Genomic DNA, 22,106 nt, shown 5'->3' with positions numbered 1-22,106 from the left:
AGTGTTCAAAAATGTTATTTTCTACAAAAAAAAACTTTTACAAATGTATCATGGGGAAAAAGGACACTTTAGACATGGGTCAGTTATTTATCACAGTATAATTAATTGGCCCAAAACATTTATTAGATCACAGGTGCTGTGAATCAGGAATTTGGGAGCTAGGTAGTTCTTTTTTTTTTTTTTTTTAAAGATTTTATTTATTTGAGAGAGAGAGAATGAGAGACAGCACGAGAGGGAAGAGGGCAGAGGGAGAAGCAGGGGAGCTAGGTAGTTCTGACTGAGCTAGGTGTCTCAAGGAGGTTGCAGTCAAACATCAGTCAGGCTGCAGTCATGTGAAGACTTCACTTGGGCTAGAAGATCCATTTGCAAGGTGGCTCACTCATATGCCTGGCAAGTCAGTGTTGGCAGGAGGAGGCCTCAGTTCCTCTCCACATAGACCATAGTGCTGCTTGAGTATCCTCACAACATGGCAGCTGGCTTGCCCTAGAGCAAGTCATCTATAAGAAAGCAGGGTAGAAGTCACAACGTCTTTTATGACTAAACTTTGAAAATCACACAGTCACTTCTGCAGTATCTTACTGGTTATACAGATCAGCTCTACTCAGTGTGGAAGAGGAACACACAGGGCATGAACACCAAGAAGCAGAGATTATTGGGGACCATTTTGGAAGCTATCATATGAAAAATCTACATCTCCCTCTCTTTTTTTATTTGGGGGTGAGGTGTGTATGTGTGGGGGGGCTAACAAGAACTAAGTTTGTGCTAGGCATTGAGAATGCAATAGATAGGTCTGGAAGACAAGAAAGCAAATGTCAATGGCAGGGGGGAACCCAGGAGGAACTGAAAGACTTCACAGGACATCTGAACTGGCACCTGAGGTTGAGATGTTGAATAAATGAAGGGGATAGTGGTATATTATAGGCAGGAGACTGACAGGAGGTGGCTCCAGGGTGAGGGAGTGCATGTATCAAAGCCTAGTAGAAAGAGAGCAGAGCAGAAATGTGGAGCCCACAGGATGTCACTGGAGTGAGGAGTGATGAAAAGGCCTGGGTCAGATCATGCAGTGCCTTATGAGGGAAGGAATGTCCATGTCCTGTAGACCATAGGAAGCCATGGGAGAACTGAAAGCAGAGGAAGGACAGAGGATGTATTGGGTCTGGAATCCATGAAGCAATATTCTCACTGTGCCTCAGGATGACCAGCCCTGGCTGGGAATATTGTGTTCTGTTCTTGGGACATTGACAAACAAGGAGTTGAAAGAGGGGGGCAGGCATAGAAGGAACTGGGTACCACTGAGCCCCAGAAAGTGATATTCTGGGAACCAAGCAAATCTCTGCTTTCAGGTGGCTATTAGAGCCAGCCGGCTGCAACTACAGAGTGGAAAATTTCAGGAAGGCAGATTTCTAGCTCCCATCTGAAAACCTTTCCAAGGACCGCAGCTGCTATGGAAGGATGACCAGTCACATTCCAGCAGCTGCTCTCTGACGCATCTTTCAGACTTTCTGGACTGCTAATAATTCAACATTTGGTTTCAGATCTGAAAGAAAGGACCACATAAGCAAGGGGACATTTCCATGGCATCATGCTAGGTGCTGAAGAAGCAGCCTGCTGTGGAGTAGACACGGCTGGGCTTCTGGGAACACAGTTTTCAGTCTGGAGCCTCAGAGAAGAGTCTGAGATGAATCCTCAGCTGAGGCTTAAAATCGGGAGAATTTTGCAGGAAAAAGCTGGAATGGGCTTCCCTGGCCAAGGGAACGGCTTGAGCAAAGGAGCAGAGGGAAGAAGCAACAGGGGTGGGCAGAGGAGCTGCAAGCAGTTTGGGGAGGGGGTGGCCTGCAATAAGGCTGCACAGGAGAGTTCTTAAACTTTGCCAATATTGAAGGGGTCACAGAAGGAGAGAAAGTGCTAGCGCAGGAGTGGGACAGAATAAAACAAAGGGAGTACAGAGCTCCATTCTGCCCTGGGAAAGACACGGCCCATGTTTTTGCAGTTAATATAAACGTGGGGTGGGGACCATGGCCTAACGACGCGGCAGGGCATCATATGCCCCGTGATCCACTATTTTCCTTGGCAAGTACCTCTCTGGGACTCTGCCTCCCCATCTTCAATGGGCTCTGAATGCGTCCAGCGCAAAGGACAAGATGAGGTGGAATCCGTAGGAGGGGACTCCGCGGGCGTCGCATAGCTGGGGAAATAATTTACGTGGCCGGGTCGGGACCAGCAAGGACTTGGAGATGGGGGGCTGGGGCGGGCGGAAGGCAAGCGGTTGAACACAAGTTTACGCATGCGCCTCGAAGGAGGCCGGCGTTCTGCGCATGCGTGAGCGGATCCGGCAGGCTGCCAACTGCGCAGGCGCCCTTAGTTGGCGGGTCTTTCAGAAGCGGCGGCAGCCTTAGTGTCGCAGATAGCTGACGGCGCCCCAGGCCCGTGAGGAGCGGCCGCAGTGGCGCGGGACGTCGAAGCGCGACTCTTGGCCGCGGAGAGTGATTTGCTGGCTTGTATCTCCAAGACGGAGGCTGTGGGCTGGACTGGCGTCGTCCCGAGGTCAGGAAGTCGCAGATCTCTCCGTGGACGCCGTTCGGCTCATCTCCGCACCAGCCTCCTTGGCGTCGGACCTCTCCGCCCAGCCCAGACCGGTCGCTGCCCCCCAGACAGAGGGGACTGGGGGAACTGGAGCGCTGCGGCCTCGTCCGGGTGAGAGGAATCCCAAGGGCGGGCCGCGCCTCTCGCTCGGGCCTGTGCAGAACGGTGTTTGAGGGCTGGGGGTGGGTCACAGGCCTGGGTTCGAATTCCACCTCTGCATCCGCACCCCCGGGCTGTCCCCAGTGGGCCGGGCTTTTGGCCCTCTGAACCCTATCTGCGGGGAGGAATTAATGATAGTATTTACAGAGCTGTGGAAAGGATTCAGTGGGATAATGAGATAATGATGCAAATAAAACGCCTGCGTACATACATACACAGATCGTGGCATATAAGCACTTAACAAGCAGCTTAACAAATGATATTTGTTGCTCTTATTATCCAGGCTTGAATCTGTGATACAGCCCTACTGTGGGGATCTAGATCCTTGACCTACCGGGTACACCCTTGTTCTGTTACCTTTCCCACGCTGTCCCTCCCTATATATTCATTTTTGTTTATTTAGAGTCCCTCCCCCTCATACGGATTTTTGCTGGGAGGGAGGGGTAAGCGTGGAATTTGCAGAGACGCCTCAGTCATGTCCTTCCTTGCCTTCTTCCAGTCAGTTGTCGGTGACAGCCACTAGGGATACAAATACGGTCTGGCTGGGGAGACAGACCCGTAAACAGACTGTACAGCGCTAGGAAGACTAAGGGGTGGAGCAACCAACTTTGCCTAGAGAAGTGGTTTGAAAGCTTGGCATTTGAGCTAGGTTGGGAAGGCTGAGTAAGTCTTACAGGCAGTGTGTATGTAGAGATTCAAAAGTGATGCAGGGAATGGGGGTTGCAGGAGAGAGCAGGGGTGGGTAAGTTAGGACTAGTTAATGAAAGGTGTTGAATATACTGGAAGATTCTCTGCTGCTGTCTAAAGAATGGATTGGAGAGGAGCAGTACTGGATGTTGGAAAACTAGTGGAGAGGCTGCAAGATTATGCTGGGGAGGGGGAGGCAGATGGTGGAAGTTCTGAGACCCATATACTAAACTAAGAACTGGAAGTGTAGAAAAGCTTTCCAGAGACTTTTGGAGGTAGGATGGACAGGACTTTGGATGTGGAGATTAAACATAAGAAGTAAAGGATGATGTGATTTTTCTAGTTTGGAAGACCATGTAGATCATAATGCCATCTAGGATATGAGGGACTAGTTAAATGGGAAATAAAGGAAGGTACGTGTTAAGTGAGACATGAGTATTTCTAACGATGAGTTCTGTAGAAATTCAGTACAGGAGGTAATGATAGTCTGATAGTCTCTGGAGGAGGTGGATGAGGTGGGACTGGGCTGGGCCTTGTCAGGTAGGTAGAATTTCATGGGGCAGAGATGAACAGGTCAGAAAGGCTGGACAACACAAGGTCTCTTCTGGGGTAGTAAAGCCCCAGCGAGACTGAGGCTGAAATGTGAAGAACAGATCACCTTGTTTTCCTATTTTCAGGGTTTTCATCCAGAATGACTTCAGTAATTAGATCGGAGACGATAGAAGGTAAGTATTGTAGTAAAATTAAGGCCCTCTTGCCTTGGGTTCAGATTTCTCAGCTATACACAAATGCTTTCCTGGCTTCTGGTGGATTTGGAATCACATATTTACGTATTTGCGGAGATGCTTCCTCACTGTTTCCATGATCTGGGGCATATATTTTCTTTTTCCACCTTTTTGCTCAGATGCATGGTTGTGGTGGGTTTCATTTTGTATTTTGACTTTTTCATAACAAGTGCTAGAAGAGGAACCAGTGACAACTAAGACTCATGATCATCCACTGGAATCGGATCCCATCCCTGTGGAAGTGTGTAGCAAATCACCTGCCTCCCTGGAGATGACTCAAGGCGTTTCAGAGGAAAGAATTCACCTTGGCTCTAGCCCTAGAATAGGGGGAAGTTGTGATCTCGGCCGCCAGGAAGGACTTCAGTCCAGGTCCCTTCATTTGTCCCCCCAAGAACAGTCTCCCGATCGTCAAGACAAGAGTCAATCTTGGCGGCGAGCAAGTATGAAAGAAATGAGCCGGCGGAAGTCACTGCCTGCCTTTCATCAGGGCATCACAGGTGGGGTGCTGTGTACGTAAGACAGGAGTTCCAGCTCAGATAAGAGACAGTGAGGTATGGCAGAAAGAATGGAGGAGGAATGACTTGGCTCTGCTACTTGTTATGTGACTGAGCAAATCATGTCACCCCTGTCAACCTCAGTTTCCTCATCTGTAAGGGGGATAGTCTAAGATCCTAAGTACTAATGTCAAACACCTAGTGAGTGTTCCATATGATTGCTCTTATGTTAACAGCTGCCCGTTGTAATCTCCACCATGAACAAAAATTCTAGTTTACAATTGTTCAACTCTCACCTCTGCTAGGATGAGAGGCATTAAAGATTTCTTTGTATGGCTTTCTGTTATTTCTTAAAGTAAAACAGAAGGTGGATGGGTTGCTACCTGCTTATAGGCTTTATAACTGAAAATATCTCGGAGGGAGGATGCCTGTAAAAACATCTTGGTGAAAACTAAGGTTTTAGACATGCCGTATTTGAATGTGATTTGTGTGAACTTACAATAATAATTACATCTCAGTAAGCAATGAAGTACAAGATTTAATGTGGAAAGTCCAGCACATTTCAGGAAGAACTTACTAGTTGTGTAACCTTGAGCAGATTACTTAAGCTCCTTTGCCTTACAGGCCTTATCAGTAAATGGGATGAAATAATACCTATTTTACAGGGTTGTGTGAGAATTAAATGAATTGATATAGAACACAGTTCTTGGCATATAGTAAGTAAATAGCTCCAATGTTAAGCTATTGTGATTATTTTAAAGATATTAGCTCACTTCCAGATGGCCTGATGTGTAGAAGGAAATCTGGGTAAAAATAGCCATTTAGCATATTGCTGCCACAATTGTGCTCATGCACTTGACTCTGTAGGTGTGCCAAGAAAACAAGCAATTCCCTAAGATTACCCCTACCTTTATCTCTGTTCCAGGGCCTGTGGACCTAAAATTCTGTATAACAAAAAATCACTGATGTAATAAGATTGGTTATCTCCTGGTTATTCCTGGCTACTTGCCAGGTTTCTTTGGTTAGGGGCAGAAGGTATCCTGTTTTTCTATACTAACAGCAATGAGAAATAACTAGGAGGCAAAAGAACTAAAAACACAGCCAGCTGAAGCTGGAGGACAAAAATATATGTATCTCAAATTGTCAGAGCAAACTTTCTTTGCTGTGTAATAATTGATGTTTTTAGATGGACATAATTTAAAAAAAACTACATCTTATAGTCCTTTGAGGATTCAGTGGCATAATTATGTAAAATACCCCTCCAATTCAGGGGGATTCACCATGTGACCTTGGGTTACAAGTTACCTATCATCCAGCCTTTGTGCCTCAGTGTCCTCCTTTGTAAAATGGAATTGATAAGCTACTTGCCTTTGGTTTTAATGAGGTGTGCATAGCATTTAATGAAATGCCTTTTATATAGCAAGTGTTCAACAAATTACTATTAATGTCATTATTAGGTCATTATAGAGAGGCAGTATGGCTCTTATTGGGAAAATACACCTTTTTTGGTGGCAGATTTGGGATTGAATATCTGGCCTCTGGCAAGTTATCTGCCCTCTGAGCTTCAGTTTTCCCATCTGTAAAATGGAGCTCATAATTTATAAGACAGTGTATTTAAAGCACACTGCAGGAGCACTTGGCTGACTTACTCGGTAGGGCATGTGACTTTTTTTTTTATAAGATTTTATTTATTTGAAAGAGGGAGAAACAGAAACAGCATGAGCAGGGGGGAGGAGGGAGAGGCAGACCCCCCCACTGGGCAGGGAGCCCTACGTGGGGCTCCATCCCAGGACCCTGAGATCCTGACCTGAGCCGAAGGCAGATGTTTAACCAACTGAGCCACCCAGGCGCCCCAAGCATGGAACTCTTGATCTCAGGGTCTCAGGGTCCTGAGTTTAAACCCCACATTGGGCATGGAGCCTACTTTAAAAAAACAAACAAAACACACTGTAGTGCCTGTCCTAAAGATGCTCAAATGTTCCCATCTCCTTTCCTTGAGTGCTGAAAATAAAACATCAGAAACAAGTTAAATGATTTTTAAAGTTGCATTGTTTTTATTATTTTTGATGTTACTATTTTTTTTAAGGATTTAATTAATTATTTGAAAGAGAGAGAGAGAGCTCACACATGAGCCGGGGTAGGGGCAGGGGCAGGGGCAGAGGGAGGAAACTGAAGCAGACTTCTGGCTGAGTGGGAAGCCAGTTGCAAGACCTGATCTCACAACTCTGAGATCTTGACCTGAGCCAAAATCAGGAGTTGAACACTCAACTGACTGAGCCATCTAGGCACCCATAACAGACAAGATTTTAATGTAATCCATAAAAGGTTTCTTAATAACATTTTAAAGTTAGTATATATAAATAGGTAAATTTCATTTTTTGGTGAGTCTAAAAAAATTAGATATACTCTATATAAATTCTCCTTTTAAGTAGAAAAGGCTGCCTACGCGTTCTTACCTGAAGTTAGACCCCATCAGGAGGGAGGACAATTTTCAGTTTTTTTTACTTTGCTAACTGTATTAGTATCTAGTCCCTTACATGTGGTGATATTTTATGTTAGAGCTCAGCAGATCCATCAGTGCCAACTTAACAGAAAGCAAACGGCTTGTCGCTCTCCTGCTTTCCAGTTTCCAGGTAAGAATCTCGGAATTGAGAAATGCTTTCTTTTTCTTTTTTTTTTTAAACTGTTACTGTGACAGCCCCAAAAAGAGATCAGTGTTGTGTAATGTATCAGTTGAGATTAAAAGATGCTTCTGTCTAGGTGGGATTAATTTAAAAGCCAGATTTAATCCCAGCAGCAGCTGATTTCTCTCTGGACTAGTCTTCCTACCAATCCCACTGGTGCTGGTGCTAATTGAGCACCTGACAGAGATTTCCTCAGTCTAGTATAGTTTGCCCATTGGCAGCAAATGATGGGAATTTAAAGTGGGTGAAGGTCAATATCTAAGTTAAAGCAGACATTTAAGGTCTGACTACATACCGAGCGGAAATTATATGGCTAACTGGTGATTTACATCAATTTAGATAAGTCATTTGTGTTAATTAAATGACCATGTTTCTCTGAACCAAAAATCAAAATGTATAGTCTGAGCAAAGAGATTTTTCCTGATCTACTTATTTGTTTATATGAAAAATCTTAGGCATAAAAATTAAATCATGTTTACTTTCATGTTGATTAAACATCATGAAATTACATGAACTCAGGACTGGCCTGGAAAATCTTGGTTGTACTAAAAATGCTTTCCTTTATTTAGTTCTCTGTTCAGAAACTTGAACCTTTCCTAAAGGACACTGAGGGCTTCAGTCATGAAAGTTTTAGAGCCAAAGGTAAGTTGCTAAGAATAGAGGAGCCAGCTTTGGCCTCTGGCTTTACCTTCTGTTTAGGTCGGTTGAAGCCCCACTTTCAGGACCTCCATTTATAGGAGCTGCCGCCTCACAAAACCAGCCCCCATCTATATTTTAGAGTTGTGTTTAAAAGAGTAAGAATATATGCTTATGACATTCAGAAGGTATGAAAGTGTGACATAAGCCAGCCTCCCACCCCAAGCCAGTCCAACTCCTCTCTGCAGCAGACACCGCAGCCACCAGCTTCCGGTTGATTATTACAGAGATCTTACTGCATTTCCAGCATTTTTACATGAATACCAAATGAACATATACTCTGCACTGTTTTTTACCTTGTCTTTTTTTTTTTTTTAAGATTTATTTACTAATTTTAGAGGGGGGGGGGCAAAAGATGAGGGAGAGAGAAACTCAGGCAGACTCCGTGCTGAGTGAGGAGCCCGATGCGGGGCTTATCTCATGACCATGAGATCATGACCTGAGTTGAAACCAAGAGTCAGACACCACGCAGGCACCCCTTGTCTTATTTGTTTGTTTGTTTGTTTGAGAGAGAGTGAGCAAGGGAGAGAGCACAAGCAGTGGTTAGAGGCAGAGGGAAGGGGAGAAGTAGACTCTCCCGCTGAGCAAGGAGCCCGATGCGGGACTTATCCCAGGACCCTGGGATCATGACCTGAGCCAAGGGCAGACACTTAACTGCCTGAGCCACCCAGGCGCCCCTTGTCTTTTTTTTTTTTTTAAACCAGTTTGTCTTGCACATTGTTCCATATTGCACATATAGAACTGTCTTGACATTTTAGTAGCCATATGACATTTCATTTTATAAATGTTCCATATATGATTTAACCAGTTCTTTACTGGTGGGCTTTCAGGGTTGTTTCCAGTCTTTTGCTATTATAATGAATAGGGTAATGAATACCTTTTTACACAAGTCTTCTGGCACATACACAAGTAAAAATAAGATAAATTTCTAGAATTGAAATTACATAGATCAAATGAAATGTGAGAAATTACCAGATTGCCTTCCAGAAAGGTTCTATCAGTTTATTCTCCTACCAACAATATATGCAAGTACCTGTTTTTTCACACTCATAACAGTTTTACCAAGCAGCTCAGATTTTTTACTATTTGATAGGTGATAAGAAGTATTTTCTAGCTTTAATCTGTGTTCCCTCTTTTTTCAAAGAGGATAAGCACTTTTTCATATTTTTTAGAGCCACTTGTACTTCATTTTCTGTGTGTTGTTTGATTGTATCCTTTGTTCATTTTTTTTTAATCCAAAATGTGTTGATTGGGATAGTTTGCCCCTCATCTTGATGGAGGGTGCTTCTAGCACTGCTTCTGTCTGAAGGAGTATCCTTCTGTAAGTCTTGCTTTTCCTCCCGTAGGCTGGCAAAGGACAGTGGCACAGCCAACACACAAAACTACTGTTTGTGCATGGCTAAAGGTGGTGGTGATTTTGTAGCATCCTGGGCACTTCACATCCATGAAGTAGGAGTTAGGGCTCTGCGCCAGGCACTTCTTGTGTTTCCTTTTCTCTTCTGGGATGGGTGGAGGAGGTCCTTTGAGAGGGGATGTTCTTGTGGGGAGTTTGGCACCGCCGGAAAGGCTCCTTTTTCGTTTTTGAAAATTGGGATCTTGGCTTTTTTACATCAGTTTGTAGGAACTCTTTATACATTAAGGAAATTAGCTGTTCATCTGTGATATAAGTTACAAATATTCTTAGGAATCCATTTTCAACTTCCTAGGAAGTAGCTCTTTATAGTATAACTACACAATCATCCAGGGTCAGAAATATTCAGTGTTACCCACTTAGAAGACCTGGAAAATATATGAACTCAGGCTGTTGTTTATCTCGGCATTGGACCATCACCAATTAGAGTAGATACGATAACTTTTTAACATCTGCTTTCCCCTTTGCATTTCTCACCTGAGTGCAGTTGTAGATTCTTCCAAGTCGAAGCAGAGACCTGTTTTTACCTTATGCCCATAATTCTTTATTCTCCTTTAACATTTTTCATTATGCCCCTGCCTATTGCCTGCCAGCAGTTGAAATTTCTTGAAAGAATGAAATGTCAGTGCACATATAACTTTTAACTAGTTTTCACCAGTCAAGTATAAAAAACACTATCATAAATGTCATAAAGAGGAGTTGTCTTCCGTTCTATCTATACCTACCCAAAGAACAAAGATAAAATCTTTCTGCATATTTATACTACTTCTTTGAATAGGTGAGAGGGCCAAAATGTAACAGGGGACCCTAGAGCTGAGACCACCTTGAGTATATCTTTGTCAGCAGCTTGCTGTGGAAATTCATATTCTATTTATTTTATAACATGTACTTTTTTTTCCCCCCCTCTAGCATCTTCTCTTTCTGAAGAATTGCAGCATTTTGCAGAGAGCCTGGAAAGTAATGGAACTCTACAAAAATGTTTTGAAGATTCAAAAGGGTATGTGCAGTTCCCCTTCTGTCCTAAATTATAATTGAATTAAGACTTTTCATTATAATTAGTTGCTTATTCACTCAACAAACATTTATCCAGCATCTTCTACACACCAGGCTCTTCTAGATGCTGGACATAAAATGATAAATAAGTCAAGCAAGGTCTTTCTTTTTTTTTTTTTTAAGATTTTATTTATTTGACAGAGACACAGCAAGAGAGGGAACACAAGCAGGGGCAGAGGGAGAGGGAAAACAGGCTTCCCGCGGAGCAGGGGGCCTGATGCGGGGCTCAATCCCAGGACCCTGGGATCATGACCTGAGCCGAAGGCAGATGCTTAACGACTGAGCCACCCAGGCGCCCCTCAAGCAAGGTCTTTCTTATGTATTTTAACAGGAGAGACAATCAAATACGTAGAAAATAAGGATTTCAGGTAGTGATTATCTAAGAAGTCAGTAACTATGATAGTGACGTGAGGGGGGTGTACACAACTTTAGTTAGTGTACAGAGAAGACCTGTTAAGACCTGAGTGGTGGGAAGGAACCAGCCATGGAAAGATGAGAGGAAAAGCATTGTTCAGCTATTTGCTAGCAAGGCAAGTTGGTGATAAACTTATGTTCTTCAGCTGTTGGTAAGCAAGAATATTAGGAGAAGTTTTTAAATCCCAGCCCCAAACTGGTAGTTCCTCTGTAGGGGCAGGGTCTAACTCTCTAGCTTCTGCCTTGCAACAAATCATGTCACTTGGGCCTACCTCATAAAACTTTTTAGTTTTGACTTCACAAAGGTTTACTTTCCCACAGATTGTTAGAATTAACATTGCTGGGGCGCCTGGGTGGCTCAGTTGTTAAACGTCTGCCTTCGGCTCAGGTCATGATCCCAGGGTCCTGGGATCGAGCCCCACATTGGGCTCCCTGCTCAGCAGGAATCCTGCTTCTCCCTCTCCCACTCCCCCTTGCTTGTGTTCCCTCTCTCGCTGTGTCTCTGTCAAATAAATAAATAAAATCTTAAAAAAAAAAAAGAATTAACATTACTATCCAGGAAATGAAAAATATGTTGGCTCAGCATAGTATCTCTTTTAATGCAGTGTATTTAAGCCACCAGCTGCTGCATCTCAGCCATAGGTGATAGAGGCTGTGTGTCACAGGCCTTGGTGGAGAAACATGAAAGGTGGCACAGCTAACTTGTCTTTGCCAGGTAGAGTACCAAGTACATCTGCAGAATTTTGGCATTTTCAGTGCTTCTTTTCCATCAGGATTAGTCACCCAACTGAGCTAAGCCATTGGTGTAAATAAACATAATCCCTGTCCACTGATAACATCATTTTGAGTGGGAAGAAGAGATGTCACATACAAAAGTATTGTTGGGCCTTAAAAGGTGACTCAGAAGAGACACAAAAACAATGTGAGCAAGGGGCACCTGGGCAGCTCAGTCGGTTGAGCGTCTGACTCTTGGATTCTGCTCAGGTCCTGATCTCATGGCTAATGAGATCAAGCCCCGAGTCAGGCTCCATGCTTAGCGAGAGTCTGCTTGGATATTCTCTCCTTCTGTCCCTTCCTCCATTCATGCTTTCTCTCTCTCTCTCTCAAATAAATAAATAAATCTTTAAAAAAAAATGATGTGAACAAAAGTTTGGAGATGGAAAGCTCCAGATGTTTGAGGGTCGGGCTGAATGAGATTATATGGGGCAGAATAGGTGAAAGGAAACAATTGGAATCAAAGTTAATGAGCTGGTTGGAGCCAAAACAGCCTAAAGTGCCAGGTTGAAGAGTTTTGACTTTTATTCTGAATGCAGTCGAGAGTTGCAGAGTTTTAGGCAAGGAAAACAAAATTAAGGAATATTTTAGGGAAGGGTAATCTGGCTATAGGTGAATTGGAATTGATGAGAGAAATAGAAAATAAAGAGACCACTGAGGAAATTGTTATCTAGTGCAGAAGTGAGATAGAGTTCAAGAATAAATATTTGTTGAAAGATGAATTCTGAATATCTTTTACTGCCATTAAAATTTTGTAAGGCATCCTATTAAAAGCAAGTGCTTTTGAAAGATTTATATTGTTCTTACAGTCTTATCTGTATTCCAGAAAAGAATCAGATTTATCTCTGGAAACATCAGTGGCTGAAATGAAGGAATACATAACAAAGTAAGTGAAAATGAGTGATCCTTTGTTGGAAAATCTAAATTCATCTGGGGAAAATAACTAGGTCTGGAAAAAATTAATAGTAAACATTCCATTCAGAGTCTCAGTACTAGTGTGTCAACACTGGAATTTAGAAAGCTGCTTATTGGGATCTTGTGGGCTTTACTGATGGCCAGTTTCATAGAATGGAGTCTGGGGAATCAGGATGTTAATTTGATTTTAAGAACTCATGTTTGATTTGATTAAATTCATATCCTCTGAATCAGTCGGGCTTTCTGATCCTTTAATGACCTTTTTTTCACATCTTAGAACCAGAGTAGACACCTGATGTACTTATTGTTGCCCTGAGTGATTCAGAATGAGATGATCAAAAAGTAACTGATTATTTTTTTTCCTGATTCTATAGATTTTCTTTAGAACGTCAGTCTTGGGATCAGCTCTTGCAGTACTACCAGAAGGAGGCTGAAGAGATCATATCCAGGTTAGCTCCATGATTGGAAATAGGAAGCTGTCTTTTTACCTTGTGGAATTTGATTTGAATTGATTTCAGTTCTGTTAGCACAAATTGAAAGATGAATCCTTTCTCATAGGCCAATCAACTCATCAAAGCTCTATAAAATGTGTATTAGCACTCTAGGACTATAAGTGGAGAGTTGGGGGAAAGGGAGGGAGAGTGGGTGTCACTATTTTCAGTCAAAGAACAGAATTGCTTCAGTTCTGTGTCCTTGGCTGCTGTTGCACATCCGGGGGGAGACAGGCCCATCTCTGCCCTGTACCAGGGCACTCGGGCTTGGGCCAAAATCTTGGTCAGGGCACGTCAGTTTGCACGTGGCCTTCAAGCTGCAGGTATGGGAGAGAACCCTGGCCAGGTCCTTCGTGGAGATGCAAAAACATGGAAGGGGGTGATGAAAGAGGGTGTATAGGAGAGAGAGGATCTTTGAGTCCTAAAGGCATAAAAAGTGGGAAAGTACTAGACTTTGATTTAGTTGGCCATCTAAGCCAGTGATTTTAAGCTTTTTTTTCCCCAACGGTATCTCAGCTAGAAACCCAAATATAAAATGTTAGCTAAAACCCTAACTGCAGAAGTGGCCTCTTTGTAAGGAGGTGCTTTCAGGAACATGGTTTGAAAACTTCCGCAGTCCAGGCACTGATGGTTACCAGTTACTTTATTTGCCCCTTACACGTTCTGTTTATGAAGATAAGTAAAGTGTAAGAACAAAGTTTCAGAATAAGAACTTTTGATGTGGCATAGCTTATTGGTTAAGAGGAATGCTTCTGGAAGCAGAATGTCTCTGTTACAATACTAATTACTCCTTCAATTTGTGATCTTGGGCAAGCTACTTAATCTCTAAGCTTGAAGTTCCTCTTGAAAACGGGGATAATATTAGTACCTACCTCATTGGGTTGTTGTAAGTGTAAAATGAGGTGAAATGGAATGTGTTCAGCAGGGTCTGGCAGTCAGGAAATTTTGGGAGTGGTTGTTGTTAAAGAGTCCTCAGTTTTCATGAACTCTCCATCATATTCAGTTATTTCAGATAATTGAAGTGGCCCAGCATTTTTTGGAAAAGATCATAGATAGGGATTTCAGGAAAGCAAGCTTTGGCTTTACCATACCCCACCTATAGTCCTTTTTGTAAATGGACCTTACTGTTAGGTGGAGTCAACTGATCTGAAGGTTCTAGCATTTCCTGGAGCCCAGTGGTATAAATATATTAACACTAGAATAATCATTTCAGACCCCCTTGTTAATAAGAAAGCCTATGCCTACAGTAGAGTGGAAGAATATTCGTTCAGGTTAATAAAGCCTTATTGGCGTTTTTTTTCCCTAGGTTGTCTTACATATCTTCCCCCAGAAAATGATTATAGAAATTCCTTGAGGGGCGCCTGGGTGGCTCAGTCTGTTAAGCGTCTGCCTTTGGCTCAGGTCATGATCTCAGGGTCCCAGGATTGAGCCCTGCATCAGGGTCCCTGCTCAGTGGGGATTCTGCTTTTCCCTCTCCCCTCTGCTTGTGCTCTCTCTCTCTCAAATAAATAAATAATTAAAAACTCTTTAAAAAAAATTCCTTGAACGCTCTTTTGTTCTTTTTTTTTTTTCCTTCCAGAGGATCAGCTGAAACCAAAGTTACTGAAGTTGAAGTGGAACCTGCAACATATCTTGGATCTTCCCAGAGTGAAGTCCTTAATACAAAGCCTGACTACCAGAAGATATTGCAGAACCAAAACAAAGTCTTTGATTATATGGAGTTGGTGGTGAGTTGGCTCATATTAATTTGGTTATTTAGCTTTGCTATGTTGTCATCCTTGGAAATTCAGAGACCTGGAGAATATGTGTAATGAGATAACTATCAGCTCTACCTTGGGGAAACATGGAGAGACAATAAAAAAAATAAATACGTGGTGATAAAAGCTAATAAAGCAAGGTAAAGGAGAGAGTGGACAGGAAGGGTGGCAGGTTGCTGTATAGAGCAGTTGTTGATGGTCCTTCTAAGCTGCTTTTTTTTTTTTGAAAGATTTCATTTATTCATTTGACAGAGAAAGAGCACAAGCAAGGGGAGCTGCAGGCAGAGGGAGAGGGAGAAGCAGGCTCCCCGCTGAGCAGGGAGCCCAACACAGGGTTCGATCCCTGGGATCATGACCTGAGCTGAAGGCAGATGCTTAACGGACTGAGCCACCCAGGTGCCCCTCTAAGGTACCATTTTAACAAAGACTTGAAAGAAATGAGGAAGTGGGGTGCCTGGGTGGCTCAGTCGGTCAAGCGACTGCCTTCGGCTCAGGTCCTGATCCTGGAGTCCCGGGATCAAGTCCCGCATCGGGCTCCCTGCTGAGGAGGGAGTCTGCTTCTCCCTCTGACCCTCCTCCCTCTCCTGCTCTCTGTCTCTCATTCTCTCTCTCTCAAATGAATAAATAAAATCTAAAAAAAAGAAATGAGGAAGTGAGCCCTGAGGACATTTGGGAGAATGGTATTGTATCACTCCAAGTATCGACAGAAAGTAGATGCACTTGATAAAGGTTAATTGAAGGAGTGATATATAAAGTGTGGGTATTGAGGAAACCACAAAGATTAGTGCAGTAACCTGGGGCTTAGAGGCAGCTGAACTCTTACTGTCCCTAGGCCTGAAGGGCAGAGGGGAGGAACAGTCACTGTGGTACCAGAGGAAGAAAGTTATATAGTGGGCCATGACCTTCAGTTGAGAGACAAAACTAACTCAAGACGACCCTTCCAGCAAGGCTGCATAAAAATATCCTGACTTCATTCACCTCCCTCCCACTTGGGCTCCCTCTTGGCTAAACCTGCCCAGACACCAGAGGACATGGAATCCTGTCTGAGGTTATGCTTGGCAGCCTCCCAGGGCATAGAGCAACATGGAGAAGTGCAGAGTGTGAATCTGGAGGAGCAAACAAAGTGTGTGGCACAAGCTTTCCAGGTTGAAAAGACAGCAAAGCAAAGCTCCTGAGCAGGAGCTTGCCTTCCTTTTTTGAGGAACATCAAAGAAGCCACGGATGGGGCGCCTGGGTGGCTCAGTCGTTAAGCGTCTGCCTTTGGCTCAGGTCATGATCCCAGGATCGAGCTCCACATCGGGCTCCCTGCTCCATGGGAAGCCTGCTTCTCCCTTTCCCTCTGCCCTTCCCCCCACCCCTTTTGTGCACACACTCTCTCTCTCGCTCGAATAAATAAATATATATTTTTTTTTTTAAAGAAGAAGGTGGGGTGCCAGGGTGGCTCAGTTGTTAGGCGTCTGCCTTCGGCTCGGGTCATGGTCCCAGGGTCCTGGGATCGAGCCCCACATCAGGCTCCCTGTTTGGCGGGAGGCCTGCTTCTCCCTCTCCCACTCCCCCTGCTTGTGTTCCGTCTCTGGCTGTGTCTCTCTCTGTCAAATAAATAAATAAAATCTTAAAAAAAAAAAAGAAGCCACGGACCCTTATAGCTCACAGCTGTTTTTCATGTGCAGATGGACGAACTGCAAGGGTCTGTGAGGCAGCTGCATGCTTTTATGGATGAAAGTACCCAGTGTCTCCAGAAGGTGTCAGTACAGCTCGGTGAGTGTGTGTCTTCAGGGGACTAGAGCTTGCACTATTTTATATATGATAGCCCTTCAGATACAAACTGCCCTTCAGAGCATATGGTCTCAGAAAATAAGGCCTGTGTAGATGATTTCTTTTTCTCCCCTCACCATAATTATTATGCTGTGGGTACTCAAAGTTGATGGGAAATTTCTAGATGTGAATTCACAGGAACATAGTAGATTGGAAAATTAAATCCCCACAAACCGTGTTGTTTTAGTAAATCCAAGCTTTTAAATACCCATTGCCGTTTTCCTCTTCATTCTTCAAGAATCCACTAAGTAACACTGACATTACTTCCCTGTTGCTTTTCCTTGGCCTCCTCCAGCCCTAAATTATTTGCTATATATACCTTCATTTTCTCATTACATAGTGTTATGGTTGTGGTTGCAGCTGGCTTTCCTGCCGGACTGCCATCTCCTTAAGGACAGAGACTCTTATTTGTCATTGTAATGCCCTTCAGTGTCTGGCACAGTTGTCCATACAAGAAGTTTTCAATAAATGTTATTTTGAATTCACTTGAAATTTACTTTTGTCTTTCCTTTGCAGGGAAGAGAAGCACACAACAATTAGATCCCTCTCCAGCTCGAAAACTGCTCAAGCTTCAGCTACAGAACCCACCTGCCACACACTGCTCTAAGTCTTGTCAGTGACTTCATGTAGCTTTCCTGCACAAGGTGCTCCAGAGGAGAGAAATGGGAAGAGTGCCCCAACACACGGCAACTGCGTGGCAGTCTGAGCTGGTGATAGCTGCCCTGTTGCCTTTGAGGATAACGGGCTGAATGTAGAGCCCTGCGGTTTTTTGTTGTTTTTTTTTTTTCTAAAAGTGACAGAATTTATGCATCTGAAAGAGTGTAATATAGATGCTTTTTCCAAGAATGTGCAAAATGCTTGCAACTTCTTTTGTGGAATGACCTTGAGAACTAGTAGCCCATTCTTTTAAATATCCTTCATGGTCAGTGATCTTCATCTTGTGAAGATGTTTTTTAGGTTTTGAAAAAATCCAAAGTCATTCAGGACCAAATCCAGGAAAACATTTTAGGGGTCAAGTTGGGTTCTGGTAGTAAAGGAATGGGACTAATTTTCTAGTGTGGCCCTGAAGGTGATTTTTGGTAGAGGAGTTGTGAGCGTTGTTTGCATCATATGGATAAATGTGTATCACTTTACACGATGTCCAGATTGAAGGAAATACCACTCATTCTCTGTCCTGTTTACAGTGTGCTTTAGGTTTTAATATTGAGTTGACATCCTAACTCCTGGATTCCTGGCAGGAGGGGGCTAAGTACTGTTTTTCATTGTTCTCTGTTTTTAATAACTTGCATTATAAAATTGCACATTATTAAAAGCTTTGTTTTGTCTTTGTGTATACACTGAGCATATAAAAAGTTTTTTTAAGGCAGTGGGGGCTTAGCAGAAAATAGGATTCCTTGCCAAGATGCTGAAGTGAACAATAGTGTGGAAATATGCCTCAGCATTAATTACTAGGAAAACACCAACTAATTTATTGTTAATGTTTCTTATTCTCTGATCCTCCTAATAGGATAAAGCCTACTTCATTTAAATACCCAGTCATAATCTTAAGTCTTAAACCTTGGCCTAAGTACCAATTAGGGAAAGGTGGTATCTCCTTCCTTTGACCTACATTCCTTTTTTTTTTTTTAAGAGATTTTATTTATTTATTTGTCAGAGGGAGAAGCAGGCTTCTTGCTAAGCAGGGAGCCCCACACAAAACTTGATCCCAGGACCCCACGATCATGACCTGAGCCAAAGTAAGATGCTTTACTGACTGAGCCACCCAGGGACCCCCCCACATTCCTTTTTCTTTCATGTATTTACAGAGCCCCTGCTATATGCCAGGCACAGTTCTAAGAAATGGGGAGAGAGCGAAGAACAAAAACAGACATGGGAGTTGCTCATAGTATCTGGAGCTTAGTAGGCATGTGACCTATGTGTTAAAAGCCTAAGTGCCACTTGGACCGAGAAAAAGTTATTTAACCTCTTATCTGTAAGATTGGGAGAAAGATAGAACCTATATCACAGGGATGCTATAAGTCAGATTAAAAAGTATAAATTTAGAACAGTGGTATCAATGTGCTGGAGGGGCAAAAGCTTGAACAACTGAGCGGATTAGTAGAGCGGCTAATGAGATGAGAAAGCTAGTAGTTCAATTTGAGATACCAAATGGAGAAGTCAGCTAGACCATTGGATATAGACATGGAAAACTGGGTAGAGACATTTGGACTGGAGATAAAATTTGGAAGTAACTGATATGTAGCTATTGAAGCCTTGAGAATGGATAATACTGTCAAAGCTAGAGCAAGAGGGAAACTTTGGACAGCCCCAAGGAAAGCTCTTAAGCATCAGAGGAGTCATGTTAATTGCCTACTCCTTCAGAAGCAGAGTAGTATAATGGAAAGAGCACACCATTTGAAGTGAATCTTTATCTCTTTTTTTTTTTTTTTTTAAAGATTTTATTTACTTATTTGACAGAGAGAGAGAGAGACAGGAGAGAGGGAACACAAGCAGGCGGAGTGGGAGAGGGAGAAGCAGGCTCCCTGCTGAGCAGGGAGCCCGATGCGGGGCTCAATCCCAGGACCCTGGGATCATGACCTGAGCCGAAGGCAGACGCTTAACAACTGAGCCACCCAGGCGCCCTGAATCTTTATCTCTTATGCTCAAATTTACTCATCTGTAAAATGGGGATAGATCACACCTCTCCCAGGTGATTGTACCCTCTGTCATTTTATTTATTACATCATACTGCATTTTTTGTTTGTAAGAATTTGTTCAAACTCAAGGGTAAAAAGTGTGTTTTTGTCTGCATCTTCAACAGCCAAATAAGATAGAGCATAGAAAAATAATACAAGCTCTGAGGATTTTACATGCATACAGACCACAACTTAGGTAGCTTGTGTTTTTTTGTCACTAGAAGAGGAATTCAAGCAGAGGCTTAATAATCTAACCAAGGACATAGAGATAGTAGAACCAATTTGGCACTCCGTAAATGTTAACGGATAAACATAAATCATAAAAGTCTGTGCTCAGTTAACTTCAGTTTCCCCTCTTCCCAAGTTTCCTTCAGGAATTGTGCTTGACGAGTAACAATATTACAGACAGTTGCTGTCCTTGACATGTTTGGTAAAATTCCTTCCGTTTGTCCTAACTTAGTTTTTAGTCCGTGAGATTAATCAAGAATCTCTTTTGGGGAGGGAATTATGTCTGGGATATTTTGGTGTTATATGTTGGGTCATTAAGCTTAATGTGTAATCATTCTTAAAACAAAAACACACCAAAACTCCATTTCTCTGTGGCACCCAAGAAAGGAGGCGGTGTGGCTGGCAGTTGTAATAAAGGAGATAGAATGGAGGACTGGGAATTAGGAGCCCTGAATCTTGGATTCTAGTTCTTCAGTTAACTGTACTCATTCACCAAAAATTTGGTAAGCACCTCCCACAAGCCAAGCACTGTGCTAGGCTATGTGCCCTTGGGTACATCTCTGGGTCCACGTAGAAGGAGGATGCCTTCCTTGCCTTGCAAGGTTTGGTTTGTTTTTTTTTGGTTCTTAAGAGCTTCATTAAGGATCTGATTTGGCGGAAGGGGAGGAGGCGGGCCAGACGCCGCACTCAACGCCCCTCCCTCCGGGCCGCTCTAGTTTTCAGGTTCTCCCGGGAGACTCCGCAACATGAAAAACTACAGGCAAGATGGCGCCGCAGGGCCCTCCCGGCTCAGCCACCATCTTCTCGGTAGTTCCCGAAGGGGCAGGCACAGCGCGCCTGCGCGGCCCCGGCACCCTCAGCGCGCCTGCGCGGCCGCAGAGTCTTCCCCGCCCCTCTCACAGCCGCCACCGCTGCTGCTGCTGCTGCCGCTGCCGCACTGCTGGCGGGTGCCCGCGCCTCAGGTGAGTGAGCGCCACAGCCCGGCCCGCTGGGGACGCGCGGCGCTGCCTGCGGGGGCGTCGCTCCCCGTGCTTTCTCCCTCCGCGCCTAATCTCCGCGGCGCGCGGGGGCCCGCGGCTCGCGCTGCCAGCCTCCTCCAGGTGCCCCTGCGCCCTTCGCTCTCCGCGCGGGCGGGACCGGGGTCAGCCTGGCCTCCCTCAGCTGCTCCCCGCGCCCGGGCTTCGGGGCCTGGCAGCGAAGCCGCGGATGACAGCGTGCGGGCGGTCCGGGCGCCCGACCCCCTCGGTCTCAGGGACGCACCTTAAGCGCGCCCCCCTTTCCCGCTCCTGCCGTACAGGCGGCATAGGTCGGTGGGCCTCGGGTCGGGCGTTCACCTACCCCGCCCGTCCCGAAGCCAGGGAGCTTGAAAGGTGGGCCGGGAGCTCGCCTTGCGTGCGTGCGACCCCGGTGCAGCGAGGAGTACCCTCGGGCTGGACCCCACGATGACCGTGCGAGGGAGGGGCTTCTTAGCCCCACTTTACAGATGAGGAAACTGAGGCACAGAGGTGAAGTGCAGTGCCCAAGGTCACGCGCCTGATAGGGGCAAGGGCTAGCTCTTGAAGTCAGGGTCTCGGGCTTTCAGGCCAGTACAGTTAGAATTTGATCTTGTACCTTTACAATTTTTTGAAATACACTTGCATTTCTGGAGTTATTTTTGAAATACACTTGCATCTTTGGAGTTGCTGCTTCAGCGTCATAAAAGTAGGCTGTGAAAACAATATCTTGTTGGAGTATAATTGAGGTGTTACTGTAATAATAATAGTAGTAGTAGTATGTTGTTGATAAGAGCTCACCTTCATCCAATGCTTGCCGTGTGCCAGGGATATTATTAAACATTTTATGATTATCTCACTTAATACCTCAGCATTTCCCAATCCAGTGCGTCCCCAGCTTCCCCCCCCTCCCCCGCGAAGCTGGCCTCCATGTTACAGGTAGACAGACTAGAACCTCATGGCTTAGGAGGCAAGGAAGCTCTCCCATGGTACCTCACTGGCAGAACAAGGATAAGCCTTGTCTGCCCGCTTCCAAATTTTATCCCCAATCTGGCCCCCCAGAGGATATAATTAGTCTTCCTTTTCTGGCTGCCAGGAAAGCAGCACTGGGCTAGCTGGGCTGGCTGGATCTGGAGGTGACAGAGCAAATTTGGCGAGCACTCACCTCATTCTGGGGCTTTTTGGCTCTGTCCCAACGCTGGGCTTGAACATCTCAGTATTTAAGATAAAGTAACAAGAGAAAGAAGGCATTGACAAAGTGGTGGTGAATATAAGAAGCCTCCATGATTTAAAATCCCAAAGGAACAGCTGTAAAAATATGTGAATGTTTCTTCCCCAAAATAACTAGCTCAAGTGTCTTTTTTTCTCCCTTAGCAAATCTTCCTATACACTTCAAAGCTCCATTAACTCACCACCTTTTCTGTGAAGCCTTCCTTGCTTGATTTTCCCAATTAGAATCACACATACATACACAGTAGGGTAGAGGCTTCAGT

The 22,106-nt window shown here is 44.2% G+C and overlaps 2 protein-coding genes, 1 long non-coding RNA gene and 1 pseudogene across 9 annotated transcripts in view; 2 read left to right on the top strand and 2 right to left on the bottom strand.

Moving 5' to 3' along the window:
* Positions 1-79: 79 nt before the first annotated feature.
* On the bottom strand, positions 80-2,257 carry LOC123851754 (uncharacterized). Its single transcript, XR_006792697.2, has 2 exons — positions 2,079-2,257; positions 80-497 (listed from the first exon to the last, which is right to left on the bottom strand). It is a non-coding gene; the product is annotated as an uncharacterized LOC123851754 (long non-coding RNA).
* Positions 2,258-2,377: 120 nt separating this feature from the next.
* On the top strand, positions 2,378-18,051 carry DSN1 (DSN1 component of MIS12 kinetochore complex). Of its 4 annotated transcripts, XM_045885729.3 has the most exons (11): positions 2,380-2,694; positions 4,107-4,154; positions 4,385-4,711; positions 7,268-7,341; positions 7,962-8,034; positions 10,409-10,496; positions 12,567-12,626; positions 13,030-13,104; positions 14,726-14,873; positions 16,574-16,661; positions 17,235-18,051. In XM_045885729.3, exons 2-11 carry the CDS (start codon positions 4,121-4,123, stop codon positions 17,336-17,338), a joined length of 1,071 nt encoding a protein of 356 aa, XP_045741685.2. In that variant the 5' UTR covers positions 2,380-2,694; positions 4,107-4,120; the 3' UTR covers positions 17,339-18,051. The 4 variants fall into 4 exon arrangements, with proteins under 4 accessions (XP_045741686.2, XP_045741685.2, XP_064429208.1 ...); XM_045885730.3 differs by lacking the exon at positions 4,385-4,711 and having other exon boundaries at positions 2,378-2,694; XM_064573138.1 differs by lacking the exon at positions 4,107-4,154.
* Positions 9,376-9,916, bottom strand: LOC123850687 (small ribosomal subunit protein eS27-like; annotated as a pseudogene).
* A 2,387-nt stretch (positions 18,052-20,438) lies between the features above and the next one.
* The window catches only part of NDRG3 (NDRG family member 3), a 75,334-nt gene continuing 73,666 nt past the window's right edge, over positions 20,439-22,106 (top strand). For 3 of the 4 annotated variants that reach the window (XM_045885726.3, XM_045885725.3, XM_064573130.1), the window contains exon 1: positions 20,440-20,583. The gene's annotated coding sequence lies outside the window, so the exon portion shown is untranslated. Of the gene's footprint in view, positions 20,584-22,106 lie in introns of all 4 variants that reach the window. The other variant, XM_064573131.1, reaches the window with a different exon arrangement.

Source organism: Mirounga angustirostris, unplaced genomic scaffold (genome assembly GCF_029215605.1).
Source record: "Mirounga angustirostris isolate CCGP_5_RB_7025 unplaced genomic scaffold, mMirAng1.0.hap1 SCAF_10, whole genome shotgun sequence".
Taxonomy (NCBI): Eukaryota; Metazoa; Chordata; class Mammalia; order Carnivora; family Phocidae; genus Mirounga; species Mirounga angustirostris.
The sequence above is the reverse complement of the archived record's forward strand: the minus strand, read 5'-3'. Positions and strand labels throughout refer to the sequence as shown.